This window comes from Lissotriton helveticus, chromosome 1_1 (assembly GCF_964261635.1).
Source record: "Lissotriton helveticus chromosome 1_1, aLisHel1.1, whole genome shotgun sequence".
Lineage (NCBI taxonomy): Eukaryota > Metazoa > Chordata > Amphibia > Caudata > Salamandridae > Lissotriton > Lissotriton helveticus.
Window position 1 is genome coordinate 468,169,836 of NC_136057.1, and position 27,297 is coordinate 468,197,132.

The 27,297-nt window shown below is 47.8% G+C and overlaps 1 protein-coding gene across 4 annotated transcripts in view; it reads left to right on the forward strand.

The window, feature by feature from the left end:
• SCUBE1 (signal peptide, CUB domain and EGF like domain containing 1) overlaps positions 1-27,297 on the forward strand; it is a 2,199,864-nt gene that overhangs the window by 880,659 nt on the left and 1,291,908 nt on the right. The window contains exon 7 of one of the 4 annotated variants that reach the window (XM_078673871.1): positions 17,444-17,533. The exons of the other annotated variants lie outside the window; for them this stretch is intronic. Within the exon in view, the coding sequence (XP_078529997.1) occupies positions 17,444-17,533 (90 nt within the window). The remainder of the gene's footprint in view (positions 1-17,443; positions 17,534-27,297) is intronic. 4 annotated transcript variants of the gene reach the window in all.

Sequence of the window (27,297 nt, forward strand, 5' to 3'; positions counted from 1 at the left end):
AACAATGTCCAAGGGGTGGGCTCCCTGGGACATTCCAGGAGCCAGTCTTGGGGGGCCAACAAGGGCTCCAGGAGGGGGGCCGCGTGGCCCCCTCCCTCTATTTTCAAAGCCCCTGGGAGGTGGTGGTCCCCCGGGATTTGGGGGGGCTCACGAGGCCCCCCCTGCATATTTAATTAAAGCACGGGGTGGCGATCCCCGGGGCTTCGGGGGGCCTCAGAGGCCCCCCAAAAATTACAAAACAGGCCCTGGGGAGGTGGCGGTCCCCGGGGCTGCAGGACGGCCGTGTGCCCTCCCGCACCTAATTAACATAGCCCTGGGGAGGTGGCGGTCCCCAGGGCAGCGGAGGCCCCGCAGGCCCACGCAATATAATTATACGATTGCCCCCGGAACCTGGTCCACCCGGGGGCTCATTTAAGTAAAGTGGGGAAGCCCGCAGTTCATTTAAAAAAAGAAAAATGTGTCCGGATTCACGCACCCAACGCACATTCGGACGTTCTTAAAAAATATATATATATATTTTTAGGCCTGGGGGTCATTGTGGGACACCCTGACCAGGTGTAGGGGGTCAGGGTGTTTCAACCCTGCACCCTTTTCTTCTTTTTTTATATTTTTTCAACTGTTTTCTTGGGTCACAAGATGGCTGCCAACACTTCCTGGTTTGGAGTGTTGGCAGCAAATCACACAGAAGCTCGTGGTCGTGACAGCCAATCACAGTGAAGCTCGTGGTCGGGAAGGTGCGCAAACCCACCGCTGCCCCAGATATTGAAACTTTTATTTTTTTAATTTCTCAGCAACTACTGAACGGATTTACACCATTTTTTTTTTTTAAAAGTTGCTTTCTGAATCAAGCACTACCTTTTTGCCAAATTTGTTGTTATTCCGTTCAGCTGTTCAGGCTGTAGCCTTGGCTAAAGTTTCCTATGGGAAAATGATTTTTTTACTTTATTTTTTGAATTTGTCAACAACTACTGAACAGATTTATACCATTTAAATAAAAGGTCGCTTTCTGAACCAAGCTGTACCTTTTTCCCAAATTTGGTGTAATTACGTTCAGCAGTTCGGGCTCTACCTGTAATAACATTTCCTATGTAAATTAACATAGTGAAAAAACTTTTTGAGACACCCCTTTTTTCTCAGCCACCACTTGACGAATCACCCCCAAACTTTCGGGATAGGAGCTGACCTGGATAGACCTATTTGTTTGAGAATCTCACGAATATTCGTCAAACATTGCCAAAGTTATTAGGAAATTAAAAAATGCTTTTCCTATGGAAACTAGGTTATAACTATAATATATGTGTGTGTGTGTGTGTGTGTATATATATATATATATATATATATATATATGTTTACCTCACCCCGCACAAGATAGGGCAGAATATCCGCCTGCCCCTTCAGTCTGTTCTAGATTCACATCTGAAGAAGTTAAGTACCAGCACCTGCAATTGAATTGGTTTAGTAACTTCATAGACCAAAAAGAGTTATGCAAATCTCTTTATTGAACAACCTTGGACAGCTTAGTGGACACGTTCACATACAGGTGAAGTACAGCATACACTCTATATTCTATACACAGCATTCCACTCAAGACAATAGAATTACTACACATCCCTTCTCTTTGTTAATAAAATATTAAAAATAAAAAACATAAAATATATCCCCACATTTTAAATACAATGAGGTTCCAAATAAATAAACTTCTACACAAAAACTTAATCAAATAGGAAAGGTTGCTACACCACTATATACTGCAAACCTAATCCTCTAGCACTTGTCTTACAACTCTCTGAGCCAATACTCTGATTGTTATCATCCACAACGCTATCTTACAGACAACTGACACCCCTGCACTCATTCAACACACTCTGCCCCTTCTCCTTTCTCACACCATTGTCCCTTTCTTCCTATATATCCTCATCTTTCTCATTACTCTTTTCAGGCACAGCATTTATCCACCAATATTTGCCAGTTCAATCTCTCTCACTTTGGTCACTGTCATTCATACTGTCCCCATTACTCCTGATCATCGCCAACCGACATATGTGGCAGATAGTATCAACATCCAGTTCCACCATATTGTTCATTACTCTTACAATTGCCTTACAATTACTGAACATACTTTTTCACTCAGTCAAAATCTTGGTGGCTTTAACACGTACCCTTTGACTCATCACCAATTCAACTTTGCGCACACCATGTCTGGTATTGAAATACATTCTTTTTTCTTGGGATGCTCATATAAATTTTGTAACCTCTTCTGCATCCCATGATACATTGTTTCCTCTCTAATTCAACATGGAATTGCTTTGGAATGTGGTGCATGCCCCCTCATTATCCCAAGATAACTTTCTCTTACTGACTCATCAATAGTCAATCTATGAGCCCAATTACGATGTCGGGCAGACCAACACCGGCAGGCCGTTAGTGGTGGTCCACCCGACATCAAGTGTATTGGTCCGACTACTGGATTATGATACCGGCAGTCTGTGCATTTGGGTCGGGGGAAAGACTGCTGCCTTGGACAGGCTCAAGGAGGCCGTTGGGGTGGTGGTCAGAGCCAAATTCTATACAGTGGAGGTGGTGCGTGCAGAGAGACTGCCGTAGGGATTAGGAAGTCAGTTTCCAACAGCTTTTCATGGTGGTCTGAGCACCATGGAAAGGCTGTCAGAAATAGACTTTGCAGCCCCTAGCAGGGCCCCCCTCCCTGTAGGTCTCTGTGATATGGCCTTGGGCGCACATCAGAAACATTCATCCACCATGTACCAGGAACCACATGGTGCATGGCACACTGTGCATCTATGTTTAAAAGCATTCCTTTTTCTATTGCGGCTTGTGCTGCATCACTTGTCCGGGCTGCAGCAGGAGCTGCAGTGGAAAAAGGGATGTTTCCGATTGCCTACACAGTGGTCGCATCCTAATCTGAAGGGTGGGACTGCTGACTACTTGTACTGCAGTCCTGTAATGACCTCCTATGTGTCCACACCATTTTTCTTAACTTGTTCATCCAATTTCTCTTTCCCTGACTGGCTAGCTGCAATATACCCTTAATACTTCTGTTCACTCTCTTCATGACACCTTTACCCCTAGGATGAAGAGTGCTGTAAATTTCTGCGTAACACCAACAAATTCCATAAATGTTTTCATTTCCTCCAACCTGAACTGGACACCATTGTCTGTTTCTTATTTTATATGGTGGTATAACTTTGTCACCTTTCACCAAAACATATCCTCAACTCATCTCTGATTTCCCCAAACTCCTTTATTTCACCCAGGACCTTGGTCTTCAAATAATCTCCCCAACCTTTCACAATTTTCACCTTGATCGATTTACACAAATCATCCTCCAGATACCCCTTCATCCACTCCTCCTTCTGAAAAATGCTCGGTTTCAATAGTTGTAAAAATTCCTGCAACACACGCATCCCGTCAACAACTGTCATCCACCTGAAAAATAGGTAGTCACAACCTGCTCAAGAAATCTGCTATTACATTTATCCTTCCAGGCACGTACTGTACCTCTACAGAAAATCTTGCAATCGCATGGACAGCCAAGCAATACGTGCAGCAGCTGTGGATAAGCCATCAGTGGTTAAAAACTTTGTCAAAGGCTTGTGACCAGATAGTACAATACATTGTCTACCCCACAAGAATTTACAAAAATATTCAAGTGCTCAAACACAAGCTAATGTCTCTCTTTCTAAAGAAGGGGGATGGAAGCACACTGCTTCACCTCCCAGCACAGTTCACCCTTTGCCTGACCAGCTTGATGAGCCAGACTGGAGAGAGAAGTTGGGTGAGTCCAGTGGTCTGGATACCTCCCCAGACCTTGGCATGCTTTCTCCCCCTACCATGGCCAAGGAGGAGGGAGCCTCCACCGTTGTGGTGTTGCGTAGGGTTGCTGAGACCTTGGGCCTTGAGCTTCCTACTTTGGCAGTCAGGACTAATCTCCTGACTGAGGTGCTTCAGCCGGCAGCGGCCTCTTTGGAGCTCCTGCTGCCATTCAATGACGCCCTCAAAGACATCCTCCTGGGCACTTGGTCTAAGCCCAGCACAGGGGCTCCTGTGTGTAGTATGATTGCCAGATGCCACCCCCCGGCCACGGTGACCCATTTTTCCTCTCCCAACACCCTACCTCGAGAGCTTGGTGGTCCAAGCCTCAACGTCTAAAGGTGCGTTCCCTACTGTTCCCCCAGATAGGGTATCCAAGAAGCTGGACCATCTTGGGAAGAAGATGTTTTATTCCACCAGCTTAGGACTGCGGTCGGTGAACACTGCATGTCTCTTGGGCCGTTACACCCACTCTGTGTGGAATACGGTTGCGCAGGTGCTGCCACAGTGTCCGGAGGAGGCCCAGGTCACACTCTCCCGGGCGGTCGTAGAGGGGACAGACGCAGCAAAGCTCGCCATCCGCTGTGGACTGGACACTGCTGACTCGCTAGTTAGAGCAATTTCTACATCAGTAGCCCTACGGCACTATACCTGGCTGAGATCCACTGACTTTTCTGCGGATGTCCAATCGACTCTTTTGGGCATGCCCTTTGATGGCCATTGCCTGATTGGCGACAAGACTGACAGTGCGCTCCAGCTCTTCAATTACTCTAGAGCTAAGGCCAGATCCTTGGGTCTCACTGCCACCTCCCATCCTGTGCAGTCTGCCTTTCGCCCCTTTCATGGCTACGGAAGGGGTGCCCCACCACGTATCACCCAGGGCCAGAGGCCAGCGCAAGCTCGCCAGCCTCTGCGCGGCCGGGGACATAGGACCCAACGCTATGGGTCTGGGGGCCAGAGGGCGGGCCAGTCCACCAGTGCCTCCTCTGCAGCAGCCTGCAAACCTTCCTAGTCTGCCCTTTCAGGGCCACTAGTTGCCAGTGGTAGGATCCGCCATCACCTCCCCCACTGGCACAACATCACGTCAGGCAGGTGGGTTTTGCAGATAGTCCGAAGGGACTACTCCCTCACCTTTGAGCCTACCCCACCCTCAATGTCACCCACATTCCATTGCATGTCAGAGGATCACTAGGCCCTTCTCCGTCAGGAAGTTACAGGCTTCTTTGCCAAGGGATCTATCGAGCGAGTTCCTGTCCCAGAAGTAGGTTGTGGTTCTTACTCCCACTACTTCCTGATGCCCAAGAAGGACAAATGCCTGCGTCCTATCTAGGATCTCAGGGACATCAACCGCTTTCTCCGGAAAGAGAAGTTCAAAATGTTGACATTAGCTCAGGTCCTGTCTGCCCTCGACCATGGAGACTGGATGGTAGAGTTGGACTTCCCCATTCCTGTCCTGCCAGCCCACAGGCGTTACCTATGGTTCACGGTAGGCCACAAGTATTTTCAGTTTACAGTGCTCCCTTTTGGCCTTACCAGCGCCCCTCAGGTGTTCATGAAAATGATGGTGGTGGTTGCAGCTCATCTGCACAGATCAGGGGTTCCCGTCTTCCCCTATCTTGATAACTGGCTGTTGAAGGCGGGCTCGCCCCAGGCTGTCGTCTCCCATCTCCAGACTACGGCAGACCTGCTGCATTCGCTGGGGTTCCTTATCAACGTGCCGCAGTCTCACCTGATTCCCTCTCAGAAGCTCCTTTTCATTCAAGCAGTTTTGGATACAGTGCAGTTTCTGGCTTATCCTCCCTAGCAGCGAATCTGGGAAATCTGGGCTATGATACCAATGTTTCAACCTCCATCCCGGGTTTCGGTGAGATTGACCTTGAGGCTGCTTGGCCTCATGGCTTCCTGCATCCTGCTGGTGGACCATGCCAGGTGGCATATGTGGGCTCTGCCATGGGACCTGAAGTTCCAGTGGGTAAAGCATCAGGGGAATCTTTCCGATGTCTTCCAGATCTCGGAGGGCACTGCATGCCAATTGCAGTGGTGGCTAACGAACCAGGATTGGGTGAATGACAGATCCCTCTCCCTTCCCTAACCAGACTTCACAGTGGTGACAGAGGCCTCACTTCTGGGATGGGGCGGCCACATGGGAGAGGCGGAGATCAGAGGCCTCTGGTCTCCAGCTGAGTGTGGGCTCCACATCAACCTCCTGGAGCTGCAGGCGATTCGTCTTGCACTGAGAGCATCCCTTCCTTCTTTCAAAGGAAGAATAGTGCAGGTGTTCACGGACAACACCATCGCCATGTGGTACTGCAACAAACAGGGCGGGGTTGGGTCACGGACCCTATGTCAGAGGCTCTTCATCTCTGGACATGGCTGGAACATCAGGGCATGTTCCTGGTGGTTCAACACCTGGCAGGTTCCCTGAACGCCAGGGCGGATTAACTCAGCTGCCGGTGCATAATGGATCACAAATGGTGTCTTTATTCAGAGGTGGTGCAAGGTCTGTTTCAGCAGTAGGGAGAGCCTTGGTTAGATCTGTTCCCCACTGAAGAAAACATGCAATGTCAGTAGTTCTGCACGTTGGATTTTCCAAGGCGGCACTCGCTCGGTTACGCTTTTCATCGCAAGTGGAATTGCGGTCTTCAATATGCTCTTCCGCCTATATCACTTCTGCCCAGAGTGCTGAAGACAATCAAGTGCGACCAGGCACAAATCATTCTTGTGGCTCCAGATTGGGCACGCAGAGTCTGTTATCCCAGCTCTTGAACATGGCCATCGATCCTCCGATCAGACTGCCTCTTCGGGAGGATCTTCTGTCGCAGCAACAAGGGACGGTCCTCCACCCCAATCTATCCAGCCTCCACCTCCTTGCATGGAAATTGAACGGCGACAGTTGACAGCTTTCCACCTTCCTCCCGAAGTCTGTAATGTAATATTGGCAGCCAGGCGTCCCTCCACTAAAATAGTATACGCCTGTAGCTGGAACAAATTTGTGGCATGGTGCACAGCAAAGGCTGTGGATCCCCTTTCTGCCACTCTTTCTGAGGTTCTCCTCTTCCTTCTTTCTTTGGCCGAGCACGGCTCTGCTCTGGGCACCCTTTAAGGCGATCTTTTGCCCATTTTGGCCTTTCTTTGCCTTCCTGATCAGCCTTTTCTTGTCAAGTCCCTTATAGTAAATAGATTTCTTAAGGGCATTACTCACCTCTTTCATCCTTTTCCTTTCGTAATGCCCCAGTGGAACTTGAATCTGGTCTTAACTTATCTTATGTGTGCTCCTTTCGAGCAACTACATAATTTTCCTCTCAGACTCTTGACCTTAAAGACAGCTTTTCTGGTTGTCATCAACTCTGCTCGCAGGGTGAGTGAGCTTCAGGCTCTTTCTTCTATACTCCTGTCCTGGCTGTTCATCGAGACAAGTTTGTCCTCCGAAATAGACCTTCTTTTCTTCCCAAAGTGGTAAACTCTTTCCATATCACTTTGCCCACCTTCATCCTGCTCGCACCCCTCCAAGGAGGAGGAGAGACTCCACTGTCTGGATCCAAATTGTGCATTATCATTTTATTTGGATCGCACAAAACAATTCCAGGTGGATGATCAACTCTTTTTTGGCTATGGAGGCGTCAAGAAAGGTCGGGCTGTGCAAAAGAAGACCATCTCTCAATGGGTCATTCTTTGCATTAAGATCTGCTACTCCTTGGCAAAAAAGGAACCTCCGGTAGGACTGGGCGCCCATTCCACCAGGGTAAGGCAGCAACTACTGCTTTGGGACGTGGAGTCCCCCTCGGTGACATCTGTCAGGCAGCCACGTGGGCATCACTGCACCCATTCACTAAGCATAACTACCTGTATAGTCAAGTCCGGAGAGACGGCTTCTTTGGTCGTTCTGCTCTCAAGGATTTTCTGGGTGAACTTAGTCCACAGACCCACCTCCGGAGTTTGTATTGTTAGGGTATCTATTCTAAGGTAAGGAATCTATAACTAATAGTCTCTTTCAGATGAACAAGTTACTTACCTTCGGTAACAATATATCTGTAAGAGACATATAATAGTTATAGATTCCTTACCACCCCACCCACCCTCCCCGTTCTGCGAACTGACTTCTAGAGTTAGGGACTTCCTTTCAGGGCCCTAGTGTTGTGCACAAGTGGTCAGTGTCTTGCATGGCTCTGCGCTTCTGCCGTGGAATGTCGTTTAAAGAACTGACGTCAGCGTGCAGGGGCGGCATCTAAGTAGGTACCGCGACGTCATCCAGGCAATCAGAATGCTGATGACGAACGCGGAGTCGACCGACGCCACCTACTGTCGCGCAATGGTACTGCTGCGAAAAATGTCTCCAGAACCAGTCTGATGCCTGGGGGTAATTCTAAGGTAAGGTATCCATAACTAATATATGTCTCACAGATATAGCATTACTGAAGGTAAGTCACTTGTTCTATTGTGCTTATGCTCTCTCTTTTAAACATGGTAAAATTGGCTTACACCCAATTGGAAAATTTAATTTGGGCTACTAATAGGCCGGCAGCACTCACTGTGTCACCCACTTAAGCAGCCCCTTGAAAATGTCTCAGGCCTACCATTGCAGCCTATGTGTGCAATTTTAAACTGCCACTTCGACCTGGAAAAATATATTTTTTTGCCAACCCTAAACCTTCCTTTTTAACACATATAAGACACCCCTACGGTAGTCCCCAAGCAGGCCACAGGGCAGGGTACAATGTATCTGAAAAGTTGAATATGTACTTTTCACTTTTGCATGTCTTGGTGGTGAGATACTCTTAAATAAGTATTTCACTACTGCAATGCTTACCTCTCCCATTAGATAACAATGGTTTACCTTATTACATTTAATAAGTGATAATTTTAATTTGGGAGCAAGTAAAACTTTAATTTGGGAGCACGTAGGAATGTCTAGTTTGATGTCTGAAAGGTTGTAATTTAAAACACTTTTTAATGGTAAAGTCTGATTTGAAGTCACGTTTCTGGAAATGCCCTTTTAGAAAGTTATCATTTTATTGTCTTAACCCTTTGGTACCTGCAGCCTGTTCCTGGGTCACATGACTAGATGTAGCTGGCAGTTGCTTTTTGTGCTTTTCTCCCAGACAGTGAGACGAAGGGACAATAGGTGATAGCAGGATAGGCCATCTCTAACTTGATGTATGGGAGGAGCGGTCACATACCACACTTGTACATCACAAAGGCCCTGCCCAGCATGCTCGCAAAGGGTTTTGACGATAGTCTTTTGTGTCCCCAGGCAAGGCAGGGCAGGGAGGTAGACAATTCCAAGTACCTCTAGAATTGGAAACCTCCAGAAACACCTTCTACTTCAAAGTGAGCACCCAGTATAAATAATGGATCCTCAGAAACTCTTCAGTTCACCTCTCGATTTCTGGAAGACTTAGAAAGACTACTGTGGTGCTCTGCAAGAAGGACTGCTCCTGCGCTGCATTGCTGCCTGAGTGAAAGGGACTGAATGTGCATCTTGATCCCAGGACCACCAGAGTGACTCCAAGGGCTAGTTGGCTGGCCTCCTGATCAGAGCCTCAGGGACAGAAAAGGCTCTAACCATCTTGAAATGAGCACCTGGACTCTACTTGCTGTGAGTCTTGCTCTCCAAGTGGTGTCACTCTAGTCCTGAAACCTTGGAAGTAGGCATAAAGGTGCTCTGCCAACCCTGCTGTTGGCAGATCTGATACAACGTAATGCTTCTCCTCGCAGCTCTGCTTTGGGATCGCCGCAGCAAGATGCCTCCCTGTACAGGACCTTGCATTACAGCCCTGAAGCTTCTTTGGAACCCCCGCTGCGTGACGCATCCTTGATGCAGAACTTAGCATCTCAAGCCCCTCGCTGACGGCATCTTCACCAACGATGCAGAACTTTGCATCACAGCCCTTAGCTCCTTGGTACTGCTGCTGCACGACCCATCTTCGAAGCGAGATTCCGCAACGCTCCGCAAACCAGGATTTATGGTAATTTGTTCAGCGGGCCTAACTTGATCCTTGTATCCAGACCACGCTCCATTGCGGTCAGCCTGAACTTGTAACTTTGTCCCATTCAGGTGAGACCAGTTGACCACAGTTGGCGCTTTGTGCTTCTAAGCACTGTTTTAATTTAAAAATGTGACTATGTCCCATTCTGGTGAGACCAGTTGACCACAGTTGGCACTTTGTGCTTCTAAGCACTGTTGTAATATAAAAAAATATTTTAATTGCATATATCAGGTTCTACTAATTGGATTTTTGTCATTTTTGGCCTCAAATAATTTATTACATTTTACTCTATTTTTTAAGTTGGTGTGGGATTTTTATTTGTGTTTTCACTTTATTTCTGTTTGAAGTGAGCACTTTACACATTGCCTCGAAGTGAAGCCTGCATGCTTTGTGCCAATCTACCACGGGGTTAAGCACAGGTTAAATGGGGGTTTCTCATAACTTCACCCTGACAGGAATTCTAGTTGCTTCTTGAGTAGGGTTTCACCCTCTTCAACCAGTAATCCCATTTCCCATGTGTTATGTAGTAGGTGGGGCAAATATACAACTAAAGCAAGGTGTGGTAGTGCAAAGTCATTTACAATTAACACATTTTCCAATGAAATGCCACAAAATTCTCCCTGACATGCAGTTTTACTAAACATATAGCGTACAAATCATAAAGGGCCATATGTAGGTGGCCAAATACCGGTCGGTAACACCGAAAATGGGTCGTTTTCGGCGTTACCGACCGGTATTTGGCCATGTGAGATGTAGGTAATACCGAATTGAATCAATAATAACGAATCTGTAAAAAATTACCGATTCCTTATTTACAGATTGGAGAATATCGAAACAATGACTACCGAATCGGAAATAACGATTCGGTAAAAAGCCCAAACATGCGATGTAGCAAACCTCGGTATTACCGAATATGACCAAATTCAGTAAAAACGATTCGGTACTTACCACTTTTCCAGAGCAGGTGGTAATCAGGTGCAGTGCATAAAAACAGGCCCAAAATGCATCTGTGTGAACACAATGGCGGCCCTCTACCTCATAGCAAGGCGGCTACGCTTGAGAGCAGCAGGGGTGAGGATCTGGAGACGGGAAGAGCAGGTGTACAGACTGCGCATCACATTGTTCCAATTGACTGAACCAGAAATCCATGAGAGGTACAGACTGCACCCAGATACCATCCTTGACCTAATACGGGACCTAAAACCCTATCTGGAGCATCAGACACCAAGGGCCCACGCAATCCCCACCCATGTCCAGGTACTCTGTTGCCTGCACCTCCTTGCATCAGGAAGTTTCCAGGGTGTGAGAGCCGCAGTGGGTGGTGTGTCACAGAGCTGTCTATCCCGTTTCCTCAACACCTTCCTGGATGCCATGATGGACAGAATGGAACATTACATTACCTTCCCCAGTACACAGGCGGAGCTGCAGAGGACCAAGCTGGAGTTCTACCAACTTGCGCAGTTCCCACACGTAATTAGCTGCATCGATGGGACCCATATACCCATCTGCAAGTGAATACATCTACAGAAACCGCAAATCCACCCACTCCATCAATGTGCAGGTGATATTTAATGCCAAGTACATTATAACTGACATCGTGGCCAAATTCCCCTGGAGTAGCCACGACTCGTACATCTTCCGGAACAGTGGCATCCATACACGTCTGCTTGCTGGTGGATTTGGAGACGGATACCTACTAGGTAAGTCAATGTGACACACCCTGATGTACACCCTGCCTCGAGCTGTTGGTCACACAAATTAATGCCACTTTCATCTGTACATAGGTGACAGCGCATATGCCCTCCGGCCTTATCTACTCACACCATATCTCAACCCAACCACCCCAAGGGAGAGGAGATACAATGTGGCACATAGGAGCACACGCAACGTGGTGGAGTGCACGTCTGTACAGCCCCATCAAATGTTGAAATATAATTGCTACATGTGCAATGCTACACAATATGGCCACAAAAAAAGGAACAGCAGTGGAACTAACTGACTCAGAGGATGAGGACGAGGACAGCCCTCAGCAAGAGCTCTGCGCAGCTGGTGTTGCAATTGAACATGATGGTAGACAGAGACGGGCAGAGATTACGTCAAACTATTTCTGAGTGAGTAACGAGACAGAGCCAGTAACAGTTACATGTTAAGGTGTTTATTAAGCACACCTCCAGTGTTGTGAACAATGTCCTATCGGACTTGGGTTACATCACCCTGAATGTATGGCAACAGGCATAGGTCTCTACTTCCTGCGTCCACGCGCTGCACGTTCCCTGTCACCACTGTCTGGTGTGTTGGACTGTTCCTGTGCAGCCCCGTGGCGTTCACTGCGCCTCCTGCACTCGGTGGGTGAGGGCGTAATGATACCACGGCTGGCAGCCTCCTCACTGTCCCCCCCCTTCTATTGTGGCCGCCTTAGCAGTTTGCAGGAGCTCTAAAGCTGAGGTCATAGACACCATCCCCCTGGCCACATTCCTGCTGCAATGCGCCATCTCCTCCTGCATGGCGATGGACCTGCGACACATCAGTGATGTTGCAGTGGCCAGCTGGTTCACTGACTTGGCATAGGCCTGGAGCCTCAGCCTCTCCCTGCGCCTGCCAAGACGGTCCTGCTCCAGTTGGCTGCAGAGGTTGTCCACAGAAATCGCTACTCTCTCCGTTCCCGCACACATGTTTTCTCCCATTGCACTGATGCCCTTTTCCATCCTGTGCATGTGCTTGTTCATGTGTGCCACCTCCCTGTGGATTGATTTCATCTCCCTCCATTGCAGGCGCTGGACCTTCAGCATGTTGCCTTCCAGTCCAGCGAACACACTTTCACCCTGCTCGGATGCTTCTGGACTGTCCGGCCTTGCCCTGCGGCGTCTGGATGAAATGTGGGCGCCCTCGGATGGAGTACCAGCCCCCTCCCTGGTGGATCTCTCACGTATTGGACTTTGTTCGCCCACTGTGCCCTCCTCTGATGACTCCGCCATCGGCTGGAGGGTGGCCACGGCATGCCTCCTGCCTGACTGTGGTGGTGGTGGTGGTGGTGTTGGTGATCGTCGCAGTGGGGGTTGGGTGAGAGGGGATTGCGGACTTCCCTGGCACTGTGGTGATGGCTGTGGTGAAGGATTTGATGGCTGTGATGGGGCCGAGCTTGGGGTCCCTGCAGGCATGCTGTCATCCTCATTTTGCCTCCCCTCTGGCCTGGCTGACTTGGCTCTGCTGCCCTCTGCTGCACTGCGAGATGACTCGCCTGTAATGACACAAATGTAGATATACTCACTGCTCTGTCTGCAATTGAATTACATTAAAGATCTTGCCTACAGAGCACAGTGATTGTCCTGACGTAGCCAATTACTTTACCATGCTATTGTGTTTGCTAGCCTGACTGTCCTATACATTAGTTCACTCTGACTACATCACCCATAATGCATTGCAGGTAATCAGTAAGACGTGGAGTGGGAGCTCACATGCCACTATGGGGATTGGGGTTGGGGAGGGGGTAGCACAGCATGATGGGCATGCCTCTTACCTTGTTTTCTTGCTGCTCTGGCGGAGCTGTCTGCGTCTCCCACGCCACTCACACTCTCTGGCTGGATGGTGGACTCCACCATCAGTTCCAGTGCTGTTGGTGCTGGGGCTCGGTTTTTCCTCCACCTGTTTTGCCAGCCTGCCTCTGTCTCTCTGCCATCCTTAGTTTTGCTGTCTTCCTGAGGTCGTACCACCTCTTCCTGATGTCCTCTATGGTGCGCTGGGTCACACCTATGGCATTGATTTTGTCCCGAATGCCACTCCAGATTTGCCTCTTCTGTAACTCGGGCACTTGGTGGGACTGGGCTCCAAAAAGCTTGTGATAGTCTTGGCTGACATCCTGGATCAGTACCTCCAGCTCCTTGTCACTGAACTTCAGTTTTCTTTTCCTATCACCTCCCTCCTTCTCCCTGTCCTGGCTTGCCATTTCAATGCTTGATGTCTTGTTTTTAAATTTCTTGCTAGTAGCTGTGAGGCTCTGTTGCTGCTGGCTCCACAGCTCACCTGCCTGCCTGCCTCACAGTGAGCTCCAGGTCCTGTGCACCTGCCTGGGTGTGGCCACTTCCTGTTTGGGAGGTAATTGGGTGCACAGGATTGGCTGATTCCACGAATTACGAATTTTTGAATTACCGAATCGGTATTTACCGAATCGGTAATGTATTCTGTAACTCCGAATCGGTATTTGGATTTCGTTTTTTTTTTTTTTTTTACCGATTCGTTCACATTCGGTATTTATTACCGAATTTTAACGAATCGGTAATGTTTACCGATTTTTTATCTACATCGCGTTTACCGAATTCTTAATACCGAATCGGTAAAATTCGGTGTTAAGGATTCAGTATTCTTGATTTACCTACATATGGCCCAAAGTTTGGAAATATGGTTACACCTAATATTTATCATTTGCACAGGACTAAGAAAAAATCTTTGTTTTGGTCATACCTCGGAATTATAAAACATGTTCTTCGTGTGTGCTTTCCTAACTGCTGATATAATTTGAAATATTTGTATAGTTCATTTACAGGTATTTAAAAGTTACTGTGTGGTAGAAAAAACTGACACAATACAAACTTTTCTTTTCCACACCTTCTCCCCAGTAATATTGTCAGATTGTTCCCTTTACAAAATCCTCTCACTTTGCAATCAGAAAAATGAAAGTAAACACCAATCTCCTTGTTTAAAAAAAAATAAGCAGGATTTTTTTTACAAGTCAAGCTGATATTTGTCTTGTATTTGAAAGCTCAGCAAATATGACAAGATAAAATAAAATTTAAAGGCATCTTTTTTGCTCATACATCTTCTGGACTCCAGACTGGTTATTTTGCGATTGCTGCAGCACCCCCTCACTCCTATGTCCAGGCCCGATGACAAAAGTAAGCACGAATTTACCAGAGACTGTCTCCTTGCCATCCGTGCCGCTGTAGATTACACTAAATGTAAAATGGTCTGTGATGGATACTAATAGTCTCAGCAACCCGGGTGGTGGGTAGAGAAGTTCAAGAGGGGCAACAACAAGGTGGCAAGGAGAGAAGCTCACGTAAGGGAGAACTACATGGACAGAAGGCGCACAGAAGAAGCACAGGTTGGGAGAGACACAACATGGACGCTGGGTGAAGAGAATCACAGGGATGAGGAATAGCAATATGGAGCAGAGGAGGAGAGAAGTAAATGAGGGAGACAGCTTGAAAATACATGAAGTCACATGGAGTGCTTTGCTAAAAGAAAAAAAGATTTTCCTAAAAGTCAGCAATGGAAAGTGTAAATACCAGCCAGGCAGAGAGATGATAAAGAGGATATGCTCCAAGAGGGACAAACACAAGATTAACAAGCTGCTACAGGAAATGTCCTTGAACCAGCGGCAAGCAAATGAGTGACAATAAAGCCAATTAATGGTAATCAATGGGCAGATTTAATTCCCATGTAAGCTCTTGGTAAGTCCGTAGTAGGACCTTAAAAATCAGACAGGTGCCCTCTCTGGTAAGTGCACCCTTAATGAGGCCCACGCAAGGACAAAAAATGGGCCCATTTACAACCACAAAATTGGAACACATACTGACCGGTCAGACTGGTCCATCTGGCACTGCCATATTGCCCTTTAGACCAATACAAACTTGGTGCCACAGATGCTTTGATTACCACAATTTCCGGAATAAAGCTCAACACATGTCTTGTTAACATATTAATACATATATATATATATATATATATATGTGTGTGTGTCTGTATATATATAACGTTCTTTCCCCCTTATAATGTATATGGTGGCGAGCTGTATAGCCTATGTCCATCTGCTGCAACTGTCCTTTCCAATGCTGTATTGGGTGTTGTGATTGGTGCTGTGGTTCCTGAGATTACCCGCCTCAAAGGTTTGGGCTCTCTCTTTATTATATTAGTATAGATATAGATATATATATAATATACATATATATTAAGACACAATTTTGATAAAGATAACAATACATAAAAAATATTTGTAAAGATGTTTTTGTCGATTTTGTTCACGATTAATTTTATATTCTGCGTTTTTTCCTTGGAGACATCGTAGTATTTCTGCGACTTAAAAGCATTGCAGCTGTGCATAGAAAGTTGAGTTTTCATTTATATAATCGCTTTTATTGTTTTATTAAAATCAAACTCATCTTTCCTAGTGTTCACCGTCCACTAGTTCTCTTGTTTTCGATAGCATTTAAACATTTTCTCAAATGAATGCATCATGTAGTCAGTTACTCTCTGCAATAATGCAACTGCATATTACTTTCTTTGCTGATATTATATTATGTGTGTTGTTTTACTGGGTGTGTTTTAATAGAAAACGTGTACTATTTGTTTACTTTTGCCATACTTTCTGTTGAGGGTTCCTGATTGCCTGACTTGTCTGATTACATATGATCAGAAGGTATTTACAGAACCTAAAAACCTTAGCAGATAAATCTCAAAAGAATCCCTCCATTGCAGCCTGATCCAATCTAGAACTAGTTAAACTCTTTGTTATGACTCACCTATATGTTAATCCCTGACATAAATCTTGCCACTCTCTTTTCCATGATCTGAATGTTTGTTGTCTTCTGTGGTGTTTATTCTGAGTATCACTGCAAGATTGCAAACATCTGCAACTTCAGAAACATAGTTTTAGCCTTTGACTAACACATTTACTTAACATTCCTCTTTCCTTCATGCACAGTTCCTACTGGCATTTCTACTTCTTTTTTTCTGCACGTTTTCTTTCTGTATAAAACTGTTGACCGCCATACACTTTTTTCTTACATACAAACTGTATATGATTTTATGATTTTGTCATCTTCTCCATCCTAGGCCGCCTCTTTATTTAATTTGTGTATTCGTATGTCTTACATGGTAAATAAACATGCAGAATACAACGTGTGTATGTTTATTCAATATGACATTTTTTGTGTTGAGCTTAACCAACCAACCAACCAGCATGCGCTGACCTCTCGCTACTAAACTGCATAGTTCTGACCTATCCTGACCTTTTATGTCATATCTCTGCTGTATCATAACTATATCATCATAACATTGAATGTTTAGCTAGAAATGTTCCATAGACAAGCAGGCAACCAGCACGGCCCGATTCAGTCTTAATTATATGTCTGTTGTGTTTGTTTATTTGCATGCAGTTTGTTTCCAGATTGTGTTGCTGATTTACCTGTGTCCTTCCGTCACCAGATTGTGTTTGGTCTGTATGTTTTTATGCCCGAGAGTCTGTCTGAAACTTTTAACATTTCTTTCAAATGTAATTCTTGTCTGATGATTGTGGTGTTTTCCTGACTTTTCTACCATCTCGTTCATCCAAGCCACAAATTCAAATTAATGTTTGCCCGAATCACGTACCCTTGTTCGATTTTGTTATTTTATCTTTGCGTGTGGCCCAGTACTACTTTAATCGTTTACTTTTCCTTCTTCCATTTCCCTTTACCTTCTCGATTTAACTATTGGTGTTTCACTTTTGCGAGGCGCCTGAAAGCTGTGTTGTGGTGATTCATAACTTACTTCTTGTCTTTGGTTATACAGTGACAAGAAACTGTCTTAGGCAGTGGAAAGTTGAGCTTTTGATTAACCAAATGCTCCATGTTTGTCCCCTACTTGTGTTTTAGAGAAGGATGAGGCTGCAATTGAGAGTTCTGAGTACAATACCACGTCAGTAGCTGATGTGGACAAGCGTGTGAAACGTCGACTACTTATGGGTAACACTTTTCTTCCACTTCTTTTGTTGTGCTGGCACTTTTATATATGTTTCTAATGTCGTGGCAGTATCACACACAAACTCTTATCTTCAGAAATGTGTGTCCTTTCATGTTTTTTTGCTGGCTTGTGAAATACGTCCTTTAACACATTAGGTAATTAATTTCCTTCACGACAAACATATTGAAACGTACTCGGTTATTAACACCAAAGCACACGTGACTACATTATGCTACTTAAAAACCCAGTAAGATGTTGTAAACTGTAGGTTGACAGGTATACCATGAAATAATTTAACGATTTCCACGTTTGTTGGTGTTGCTAGCCCAAGCGTTTGCACATACCTTAGCATCGTATTAAACAAACCAAAGTCAGACCAAAGGAGTACCTGGAATGAAAAACAGAGGAGCTCAGACATGGCAGGAAGGTGCTTCCTGGCGATGGTGAGATCCAAAGAAGAACAGGACTGTCCTACTTTTACACATCTTCTGTTCCTGATGTTATGTAGAAAGAGCGAGTGGGGTGGGATTCTTGCTTCACACAGGTGCAGGCCGCCCCCACAGCTTAGAGTGTTGTGATCAAGGGCCTGCGGTGGTAGTAGTCATCAATGTGTCATAGAAAAGACTCCATAGTCAGGAGTTTCACAGGTTCAATCAATCAATCAATCAGGGGTTTATCAAGCGCTCTATTCACCTGTGAGGGTCTCAAGGTGCTTGGGGGTGGAGGGGTGCAGCTCCGGACCAGTCGAAGAGCCAGGTCTTGATGCTCTTCCTGCAGTTGTACAGAGCTTCTGATTTTGTCAGGGAGCTCGTTCCAGGTCTTTGCTGCGACGTGGGAGAAGGCTCTTCCGCCTGCTCTGGTTCTGCGGATGTGTGCGTCTCCGCCAGGGTGAGGTCAGCGGAGTGGAGGTTCGTTTTGGGTACTTGGAAGGAGACTCTTCCGTGGAGGTATTTAGGTCCAATGTTGGGGAGGGATTTGTAGGTGTGGGTGAGTAGCTTAAAGGTTATTCTCTTCTCCATGGGGAGCCAGTGGAGGTCTCGTAGGTGCTGGGTCATGTGGTCGTGTAATGGGGTTCAGAGGAAGAGTCTGGCTGCGGTGTTCTGGATTGTTTGGAGCTTGTGTAACAGGGTATTGTTGATCCGGCGTAGAGAGCGTTACCTTAGTCCAGTCTGCTGTTTATGAGTGCGTGGGTGATGGTCTTTCTGCATTCTGGGGGGGGGTCCACTTGAAGGTCTTGTGGAGGGAGTTGAAGCAGGTGAAGGCGACGGCGTTGATCTGGCGGGTCAGGGTGAGGGAACAGTCTAGAATGGGAAAGTCATGAACATTTAGTTTCCACTAGGGTAGGTTGGAGCACCACCGCAGTATACCTAGACATGTCTTTAACAGTTAACCCCAATGGGACCTAGTCTTCTAGATATAGTGGTGTTAAGTTCCAGGAACTAAGGACCCTGTGTACTTCCTGTAAGTTAAAGACATGTAGTAATCCAACCACCAAGCATCTCTTAGAGCTGCTTATCCTAGATGATCAACAGAACCCTGACAGGTCAGGCCAAAGTGGGTGGGGGTGTTCCAGAAGGTGGGGCAAGAGGGATAACCCCCAGTGGCCCTAATTCTGAGCATGAGCAAGATTAATCTGAGGGCTCCACCTTGATGAACTCTGATCCGGGGGATAGTGTAGATGGCACAGAGGGTGTCCTTGGAAGTAGGTCCCCCTTTATTCCTCCTGGGAGGGTCCAGAACAGGCATAGGAGATCTAGATTTGCGTCTGCTGAGTCCAATGCTTCTGGACATTCCATAGGGACTCCCTGGAGAAGGAATACCCCACCTGATCAATCTAGAGAGAGTAAGACTCCAGCTCAGGCAAGATCAATTGCCCTTGACAAGGAGGCCCTGGGAGTCCAAAAAGCTAGAAAAAATCTGGGATTAGATTCCCATGGTGGCCACCCAAGCGTACCTAGAATCAGGGAAGCATCCTTTTACACAAGGAACCTGAATAGGCTAATCCTTCCTTACCAGGAGGGGGGTGTCATTAAGAAATGGATTTCTGCATTGGAGAGGGCCTGTTAAGTTCAAGAGGTCCCTCAAAGGCAGTGGGCAGCTATCCTGTGGTTCTCCTTTGCTAACAAAGGTAGAGATAAGCTCCTCACTGTTAGAGGATGCTGAAAATTATTCAGTACTGAAGAGTGCACTCATAGATAGGTTTGGCTTAACCACTGAACAATATAGGATTAAGTTCAGAGACAGCCAGAAGGCACACACCCAGGACTGGGTAGACTTCATGGACAGTGCTACTAAGGCACTGGAATGCTGGCTTGATGGAAGCAAGGTACAAGACTATGAGGGATTGCACAATTTCATAATGAAGGAGCACATCCTTAATAACTGTTAGAACCAACTGTTGCACCAGGTGGACTGTGATCTGACTTCTTCCCAAGAATTGGGAAAGAAGGCAGACAAATGGGTCTGCACCAGGGTTAAGCAGAACAACCATGAAAGTGTAGGTGACCAGAAGAAGCAAGATTCTTCTATAACCCAGGTGAAGTTTGGGGAAACAGCAAAGAGAAAAATGAGTCTTCTCAAGGTCCCCAAAAACCTGCATCTGGAGGTGAGTCCCAAAACTCCAAGAAAGGCAAAAATAAACCTTGGTGTTATTTATGTAAAGTAAAGACCCATTGGACAAGGGATGTTGCTTGTCCTCAGGGCAAGGAACCTACTGCCACTGCCCCATAGGCAACTGCGCCCCCTTGCACCAGTTATGTTATATTACTGTCCATTTCTAAAGCGCATGTTCACCAGAAGGTCTCTTGGCGCTGGGTAGCTTATGCGGCCTTAATTCCCAATTACTGGTAAACCTGTTTGAAAAGCCATGTCTTCAGAAGTTGTCTGACTCTAGTGTAGTTAGGGGTAGTCCTAAGCTCCAAGGGTAGTGGTTCCATGCTCGGGCAGTGACGGAAAATCTACACCCTCCAGTCCTTTGTTTCTTATGAGATGAGATGACTAGGTGGCGTAGGTGACTGGACCTCAGTTCTCATCAGCACAATTGGTAGTAGAGCAACCTAATGATTAGTTGGGTTAACCTTGGGTTCTGAGGTGGGTTCTGGCCTAGTCAAAACTCCAGCTCAGGTTGTTCTAGTCAGTGATGGTGGCATTGATCATGCCACCTTACTAGTAAGTCCCACTAACTTGGGTAAGTAGTGGGTGTGGTCGAGCCGGCGGCAAAGATGGCCACCAGCGAGTGAAGCTCTGGAGACTAGATGGCCTCAGGCACAATTTCCCCCGAATAGCTCCCTCCTTCGGCCCCCAAAACCTGCGCACCAGACGGCAGAGGCGATGGGACATGTGGCGACCTGAAAGCTGGGTGCTAAATTCCATCAGTGGTGGAGATCCATCGAGCCAGAGGTGGTGCAGGTGGGGCCGGCCCTGGTGAGACTGGCGTCTCCGGGCGCAGCGTACAACATCCGCCAGACACTGTTGGAGCTCTCCACAGGAACGCAACTCTGCTGGACCGGTGAGTCGGGCCCGCGGCTGTTGCACTTCTCCCCCCTCCCCTTGCTCTCCCAGTCTGCTGTGGCGGCTGGGCTGGCCGCTCTGTCCCCGACGCTTCATTATACTTAGTCCATGAGAGGATAGGGCCCTCCGGCTACGTCTACTGGGGGTCAGGCGCTGTCCTGGCGCCGCGGCGCCGTGGCGGAGGCGGTTGCAGATGAGCTCTCAGCGGTCGCCCGATGCTAGACAGCGGCCTCATCTTCATGCGGGGACTCCCGGGGGCGCCTGGAAGAGCAACGTGGCTGCCACTGACACCAAGCACTAGCGGACCCTCCCGCACTGCATGGTTGCTGCAACTCTGCCTGGGGTGAATGACAGTGGCCTATTACAGTGTGTAAACCTACCATCTGCAAAAGTGACTTTATCATCTGCACCCCGTCTGCACTGAAACACCCTCTTTCAGCAGCTGCAACCTCCGTATTACCAGGAAGCAGTGCCGCCATTTTCACTTGCCCTAACCTGTGGGGCTGCGCCCATATCCAGGCTCTGCCTCAGCTGGGACCTGATCCCTTGCACTGTGGGGCCTGTAGCCTACACAAATAAACGTTCCTACCATTGACTGTGTGCAACATATCGCTGCCTTGCCCCCTCCCCGTTTTTCGTTCCGCCGCTCTCCATTCCCGGTATGGGACGCAGGGACCCCAAACAGCGTACCTTGTCTTTTGAACCGGTGGGTGACAGCATGGCATCAAACAGCGCAATCATGGCTGAAAAGGGCTTTGCTGCGGCGCCTCCCAAGGCCTTAGAGGCCTCCGTCGCCTCTTTGCTGCTAGAAATGAAAGCAGGTTTTAAGGCATTGGACTCCCGCTTTGACTCCCTAGACAAGACAGTCGCATCATTGGGCGCCAAAGTGCAGGGTCACGACAGACGCCTGGACGTGACAGAGGCACGGGACAGCACAATCACTGAAGTGGTTGGAGAGGGCGGAACGTCTACTCAAAGAAGTGGCTATTAAAAACGAGGATTTAGAGGCACGCGGACGTCGCAACAACATCCGCATAATGGGGGTTCCAGAGACCACGTCAACTGGCCGAATGGACCTCTTTGTGGAGAAGCTGCTTACAGATTTGTTTGGAAGTGAAGCATTTACACCTTGCTTTGTTGTTGAGCGGGCACACAGGTCCTTGGGTCCTCCGCATAATCCAGGCCCCTCCCCCCAGACCCATCATTGCGCGCCTTCTGAATTTTAGGGACCGGGACACTGCGCTCCGACTGGCACGAGAACGCGGTACGATTGAATGGCAGGGGTCCAAGCTGGCATTTTACCCAGACATCACTCCAATGGTGCAGGAGGCACAACGCAAATTCTTGGGGGGTCAAGGCTAGGTTGCGGAATCTTGGTCTCAAATACAGCATGCTGTACCCAGCGAGACTGAAAGTGGACGTGGGCAGCAGATCAAGAATATTCAAAACCCCTACAGAGGCTTAGGAATTTGGCCGTACGCACAAGTTACGAAGCTCACAGAAATCGGTGGGAAGTGCGATTGCTTCCCACAACATAGTGGCTCTGACGCGAGTGCAAAACTATTCTTGAACACTGGTGCTGAATGAGGGTACCTCGCATTGTCATAAGTGATTTACACTGTCTCATTGGGAAATTGTGATGTTTGATTGGATGTTTCATACTGTTACGGCATTAGGCCGGCTAGATTTTGGGCTGCCACCCCCTTCTGGTGTATCCATACAGTTGGTTTCTTACCTTTTGAGTCCCACTTATTGGACTGCAACCAGTGGCCCGGCGATCATTATGATCACCGAGCAGGTTATTTTGGCAGGGGTGGGTCACCTTAGGGCTAGTAGGTGGCTGGGTGGGGGGGTTCTGGGTTAGTTCGTAAACCACTAACGTTCTACCTTACGCATTACTTTCACATTGCTTGCTGAATTGCTAGCACATTGCAGTCATTTTGGTTTTTTTAAAACATATTTTTTATTGTTTTACATTACGATGGTCAGTTAGATTACTGTGCAGTCAGCATTTACATATTCAAAGACCCTCAAATTGACCAATTGACCCAAATAACTGTACAAGCTTACATGCCCTAGAACAGCCTATCTCTGCTTCCCCCAATAAGAAGGACAAATCATTCTGCACACAAATCATAATATACCTCATGCCCGGAAACGAACCTAAACAGCACTACTTATGAACTACCCCTAAATCAAGAAAATCCCTCCCCCTCCCTCCCCAGTGTGTTCTATGTATTTACATACATTTTACAGTATGTTTCTCGGGCTGACTGAAAGCCAGGATTCTCCATGATGGGTGTTTAATCGGCTTCCTTGGGCTGGACTACCCTACTTTGGGTCCTCCACTGACTATTGGTCGGACAGAAATTGTACCAGTCCCTCCCATGCTCTCGCCGAATCCAGCGCTTTCCCGGTATTCAAGCGCCACGCTTGTTGGAACCAAACAACACCCTCGCTGCTAGCCCATTTAAGCAGCTCGGCCCTTCACCTCTTGCTGCTGGGACCCTCCTTTGATTTCCAGTGCATTGTTATTTCTCTTTTTGCCAGCACCAGCCCCTTATCTACGAATTTACTTGTCACCTTTGTATTGCAAGTATCAGGGAACCAATGTAATATGCAGTGGCCATGTCAATATCTAACTGGCGCTCTGTAACTAAGTTCACTAGACCTCCCACTTGACCCCAGTAACTCCCCAGGTTCAGGCACTCCCACAGCATATGCTCTAGCTCCACCCCTAAACTTGTGCACCTAGAGCATACAGCATTGTCAACATTAAAATACTTCTTGATCTTACCAGGTGTCAAATATGCTCTATGTAGTATAAAAAAGTGCACCAGCTGGAATCGTGCGTTCCTGGTGCTTATCCACGCCCCGCGTAGAATATGTCCCCATGCAGTCTCCTGTATGGGCTTTCCAATGCTTGTCTCCCATTTCAGTCGTAATGTATCTAGTGGAGCTAATCCCTCGTTAAACATTATTGAATAGAGGCATGTAACTGCTTTAAAAGTCCCTGCTGCCATCACTACATACTGACATGCCATTGTTGTTTTGGGCTCTACCACTCCCTCCTCCCAATGTTTCTGAAGTGCATGCACCAGAGCGGCGTGTACCAGGAATCCCCCCTAGGGAGGTTGTGTCGTTCCTGCAATGCCTGATAGGTCATTAATTCACCACCCTCGTATAAATCCCTGAGTATCTAGACCCCTGCCTGTTCCCACTCCAGCAAGGATGTCCAGTCTCCACCATGGGGCAATGCTGTAACCATCCTGTAAAGGGGCAGGGTCAGGGGGAGTAGTAGCAACCGAGACAGAGTCAGGAAATAGTGCACGTAAAGAGGGTTTTATTTTTAAATAGGCTTTCCGCCTTTTGCTAGTCACTCTTAATTTGGCGAACTCGTTTGGCTCCGTCCTGACTCCTCTTGGGAAGACCGAGTACTCCAGAATGAAGCCGTCCCGATGTTCTACTGGGTCCGTCTGACCGGTCTTGGCAGCGGGTTGGCTCGTCGGGATCTGGCTCCGCTCTCCATCCGGACCGTTGGAAAAAAAGAAAAAGGAAATCACTGGGGCGTCCTTGACGGACTGTTGGGGCCGGGAGTGAGGGAAACCAAGTGCTCTGATATTTACAAAACCTGCAGTGCTCGTGAGGGGAAGGGGCACAGAGGCTGTACAATATTTACACTGGCTATAGGGAGTTCGGCTGGCTGCTACGCCCCACCCAGCCCGCTACTTTGCCCCGTACCTTTGTCAGCCACGCTCCTCCCGTGGGAACGTGGCAGGGCGAGTCGCCGATTCGGTGGCCTCCTGGCTTGATGTAATCAGCTGGGCTCCGCTCGTCTCCTTCCTCTTCTTCTCCAACGCTCGTCTGGTCCGCTCTCCGTCTCCACTCCAACACTCCTTCCGCCTCTGGGGAAACGCCGTCCGCTCTCTTGCAGGTTCTTCCGCCTTTTGGCTCAGCGTCGCTCTCAGGGGGCGGGGCCATGACGTCCTGTAGTCCAGGGTTAAAGGGACCCTGCTCCCTTTCCTCCGGGCGGTACCACGCATTTTCGCCTTCCGTCGGAAACCACTCCCCTGGGTCTGAAGTATCAGTCTGTGCAAGGGGGATAGAAAGGAGGGTCAACGGTACTGCGGACCACCAGTCCAAGGCAACATCCGTGTCGATATCCGAGGGACCCGCCTCCCCGTCACACATCCCCAGTGGGATTTCAGGAGCATATGGGTGCGGCACACCCGCCCTTCGCTGGTTCCGATTCCAGCATAATCTCAATGTTTTCTCTTCCAGAGAGAGATCTCTAAGGTCAAGCCTTTGTTGTAATATTATAAAGGATAGGATGTGTCTCGGTATTCCTCTACCTCTCAAGTTCTCAGGGTCCCTAAATTCTATTGCGACTGCCTGCGTAAGGACCTGTAGTTGAGCTGCTATATAGTAAAGCTCCAGATCAGGAACCGTTAACCCGCCCTCTGCTTTCGGCTTCAACAGTGTTTTTTGTGCCACTCTGCGCCTCTCAGACCCCCAGAGGAATCCCACTATCATAGACTTCAATATTTAAACATGGAGCTCGGTATCCATATGGGCAATGTCCTAAAAAAATACAGCAGCCTAGGAAGTGCCACCATCTTTAACATGGCAACCCTTCCCATCGCTGACAACGGAAGCGTACTCCAAAATGCCATGCTGCCCTTCAGTGCTCGTACACCTCTCCCAATGTGCCCTTCTAGTATAGCATTGGCATCATGGTAGATATGCACACCAAGGTATGCTAAACAAGTCAGCTCCCAGAGCATATTCCGTGGTATCGTAGGTGCCGTCCTCCCGGGTTTCACTGGAAACAAACATGTCTTGGTCCAATTTGCCTTTAATCCTGAAATGTCGTCACATTGCAGTCATGACAGGACTATGTTTTCCCAGATTCTAGATGTCTCGATTAGGAAATGGTCAGGGGCCTTCCTCCCTTACCCTTATGACTTGGAATGTCCGGTGCCTTGACAATACTCATAAACGGCGCCAGGTGGTTCACTACCTTCTCCGACACAAAGTCGACATAATATACCTGCAGGAGACACCTCCCCCCACAGATTCGGCTGAATTTGGTGCCAGCTGGGGCACACATAGATATTTTGCCAATGATAGTAACTACGCTAGAGGCACGGCTATACTGATACACAAGAGAATTCCCTTCACTCTTACTGACGTGACTAGGGACCTGGTGGGTAGATATGTGATAGTCACTGGAAACCTGTACGGCCACAAAGTTACCTTGGTGAATGTATACGCCCCTAACGTTGATGACCCAGACTTTTTCCACTACCTGAATGCCCGGATTGCGAAACATAATCCACAGGCGTTACTTCTAGGGGGGACCACAATTTATTACTGGACCCGACTCTGGATAGCTCATACAACGCACCAGACGCTAAACCACGGGTGAGGCGATCCCTTAAAGCTCTCGGTGCACACTACTCACTGATTGTCATTTGGTGACAGCGCAACCCACTCTCACCAACTACACTCATTTCTCAGGCTCACACGGCACATAGTCAAAGATAGATTACTGGCTCCTGTCTCCCTGTGTTGTAGACTGGTTCAGTTCCCTCACCACTCTCCCCAGCACGTATTCGGATCACTCCCCGGTGACCCTGCACCTACTGCTCCTGTGACCGGAGGGGTATGAATGGCAATGGCGGTTCCCCAGTAGAGCTCTCCTGGATGAAGTGTTTACGGTGGAGGTACACGAGTCGATACAGGATTATTTTGAAATAAACACTGGCTCGGTGGTCACAGCAGCTGTACTTTGGGAGGGCTTCAAGGCAGTCATTAGGGGGGTATGCATCTCTAAACAGGCCGGAGTACTCCGAGATCTTCATAACACATTGGCCCGCATTGAACAAGATATTTCCTGACTAGACGCGTGTCTCTCTTCCCTCCCAAATCCCAAAGACCAGGTGAAAAGACTTGCCCTACAGACGGAATACAGAGACACGGCAGAAAGGGAGAAACTATACATGGGAAAATACCAGGCAGCGAGGAGGTACGGTGAGGGCGAACGTCCTGGTAGAATACTGGCACAAATGCTGAGACCACCCTACAGCAAGTCCTGCATTACTGAATTGCACTCGGCCTCCGGAGCCACACTGTCAACTACCGTGGCCATTGATGATGAGAGTTCTTGGACTACTATACCACACTATACTCCTCACGAGCTGACTCTGATGGCGCTGCTCAGACTGCTTATTTATATGAGATTGTGCTGGTGTTC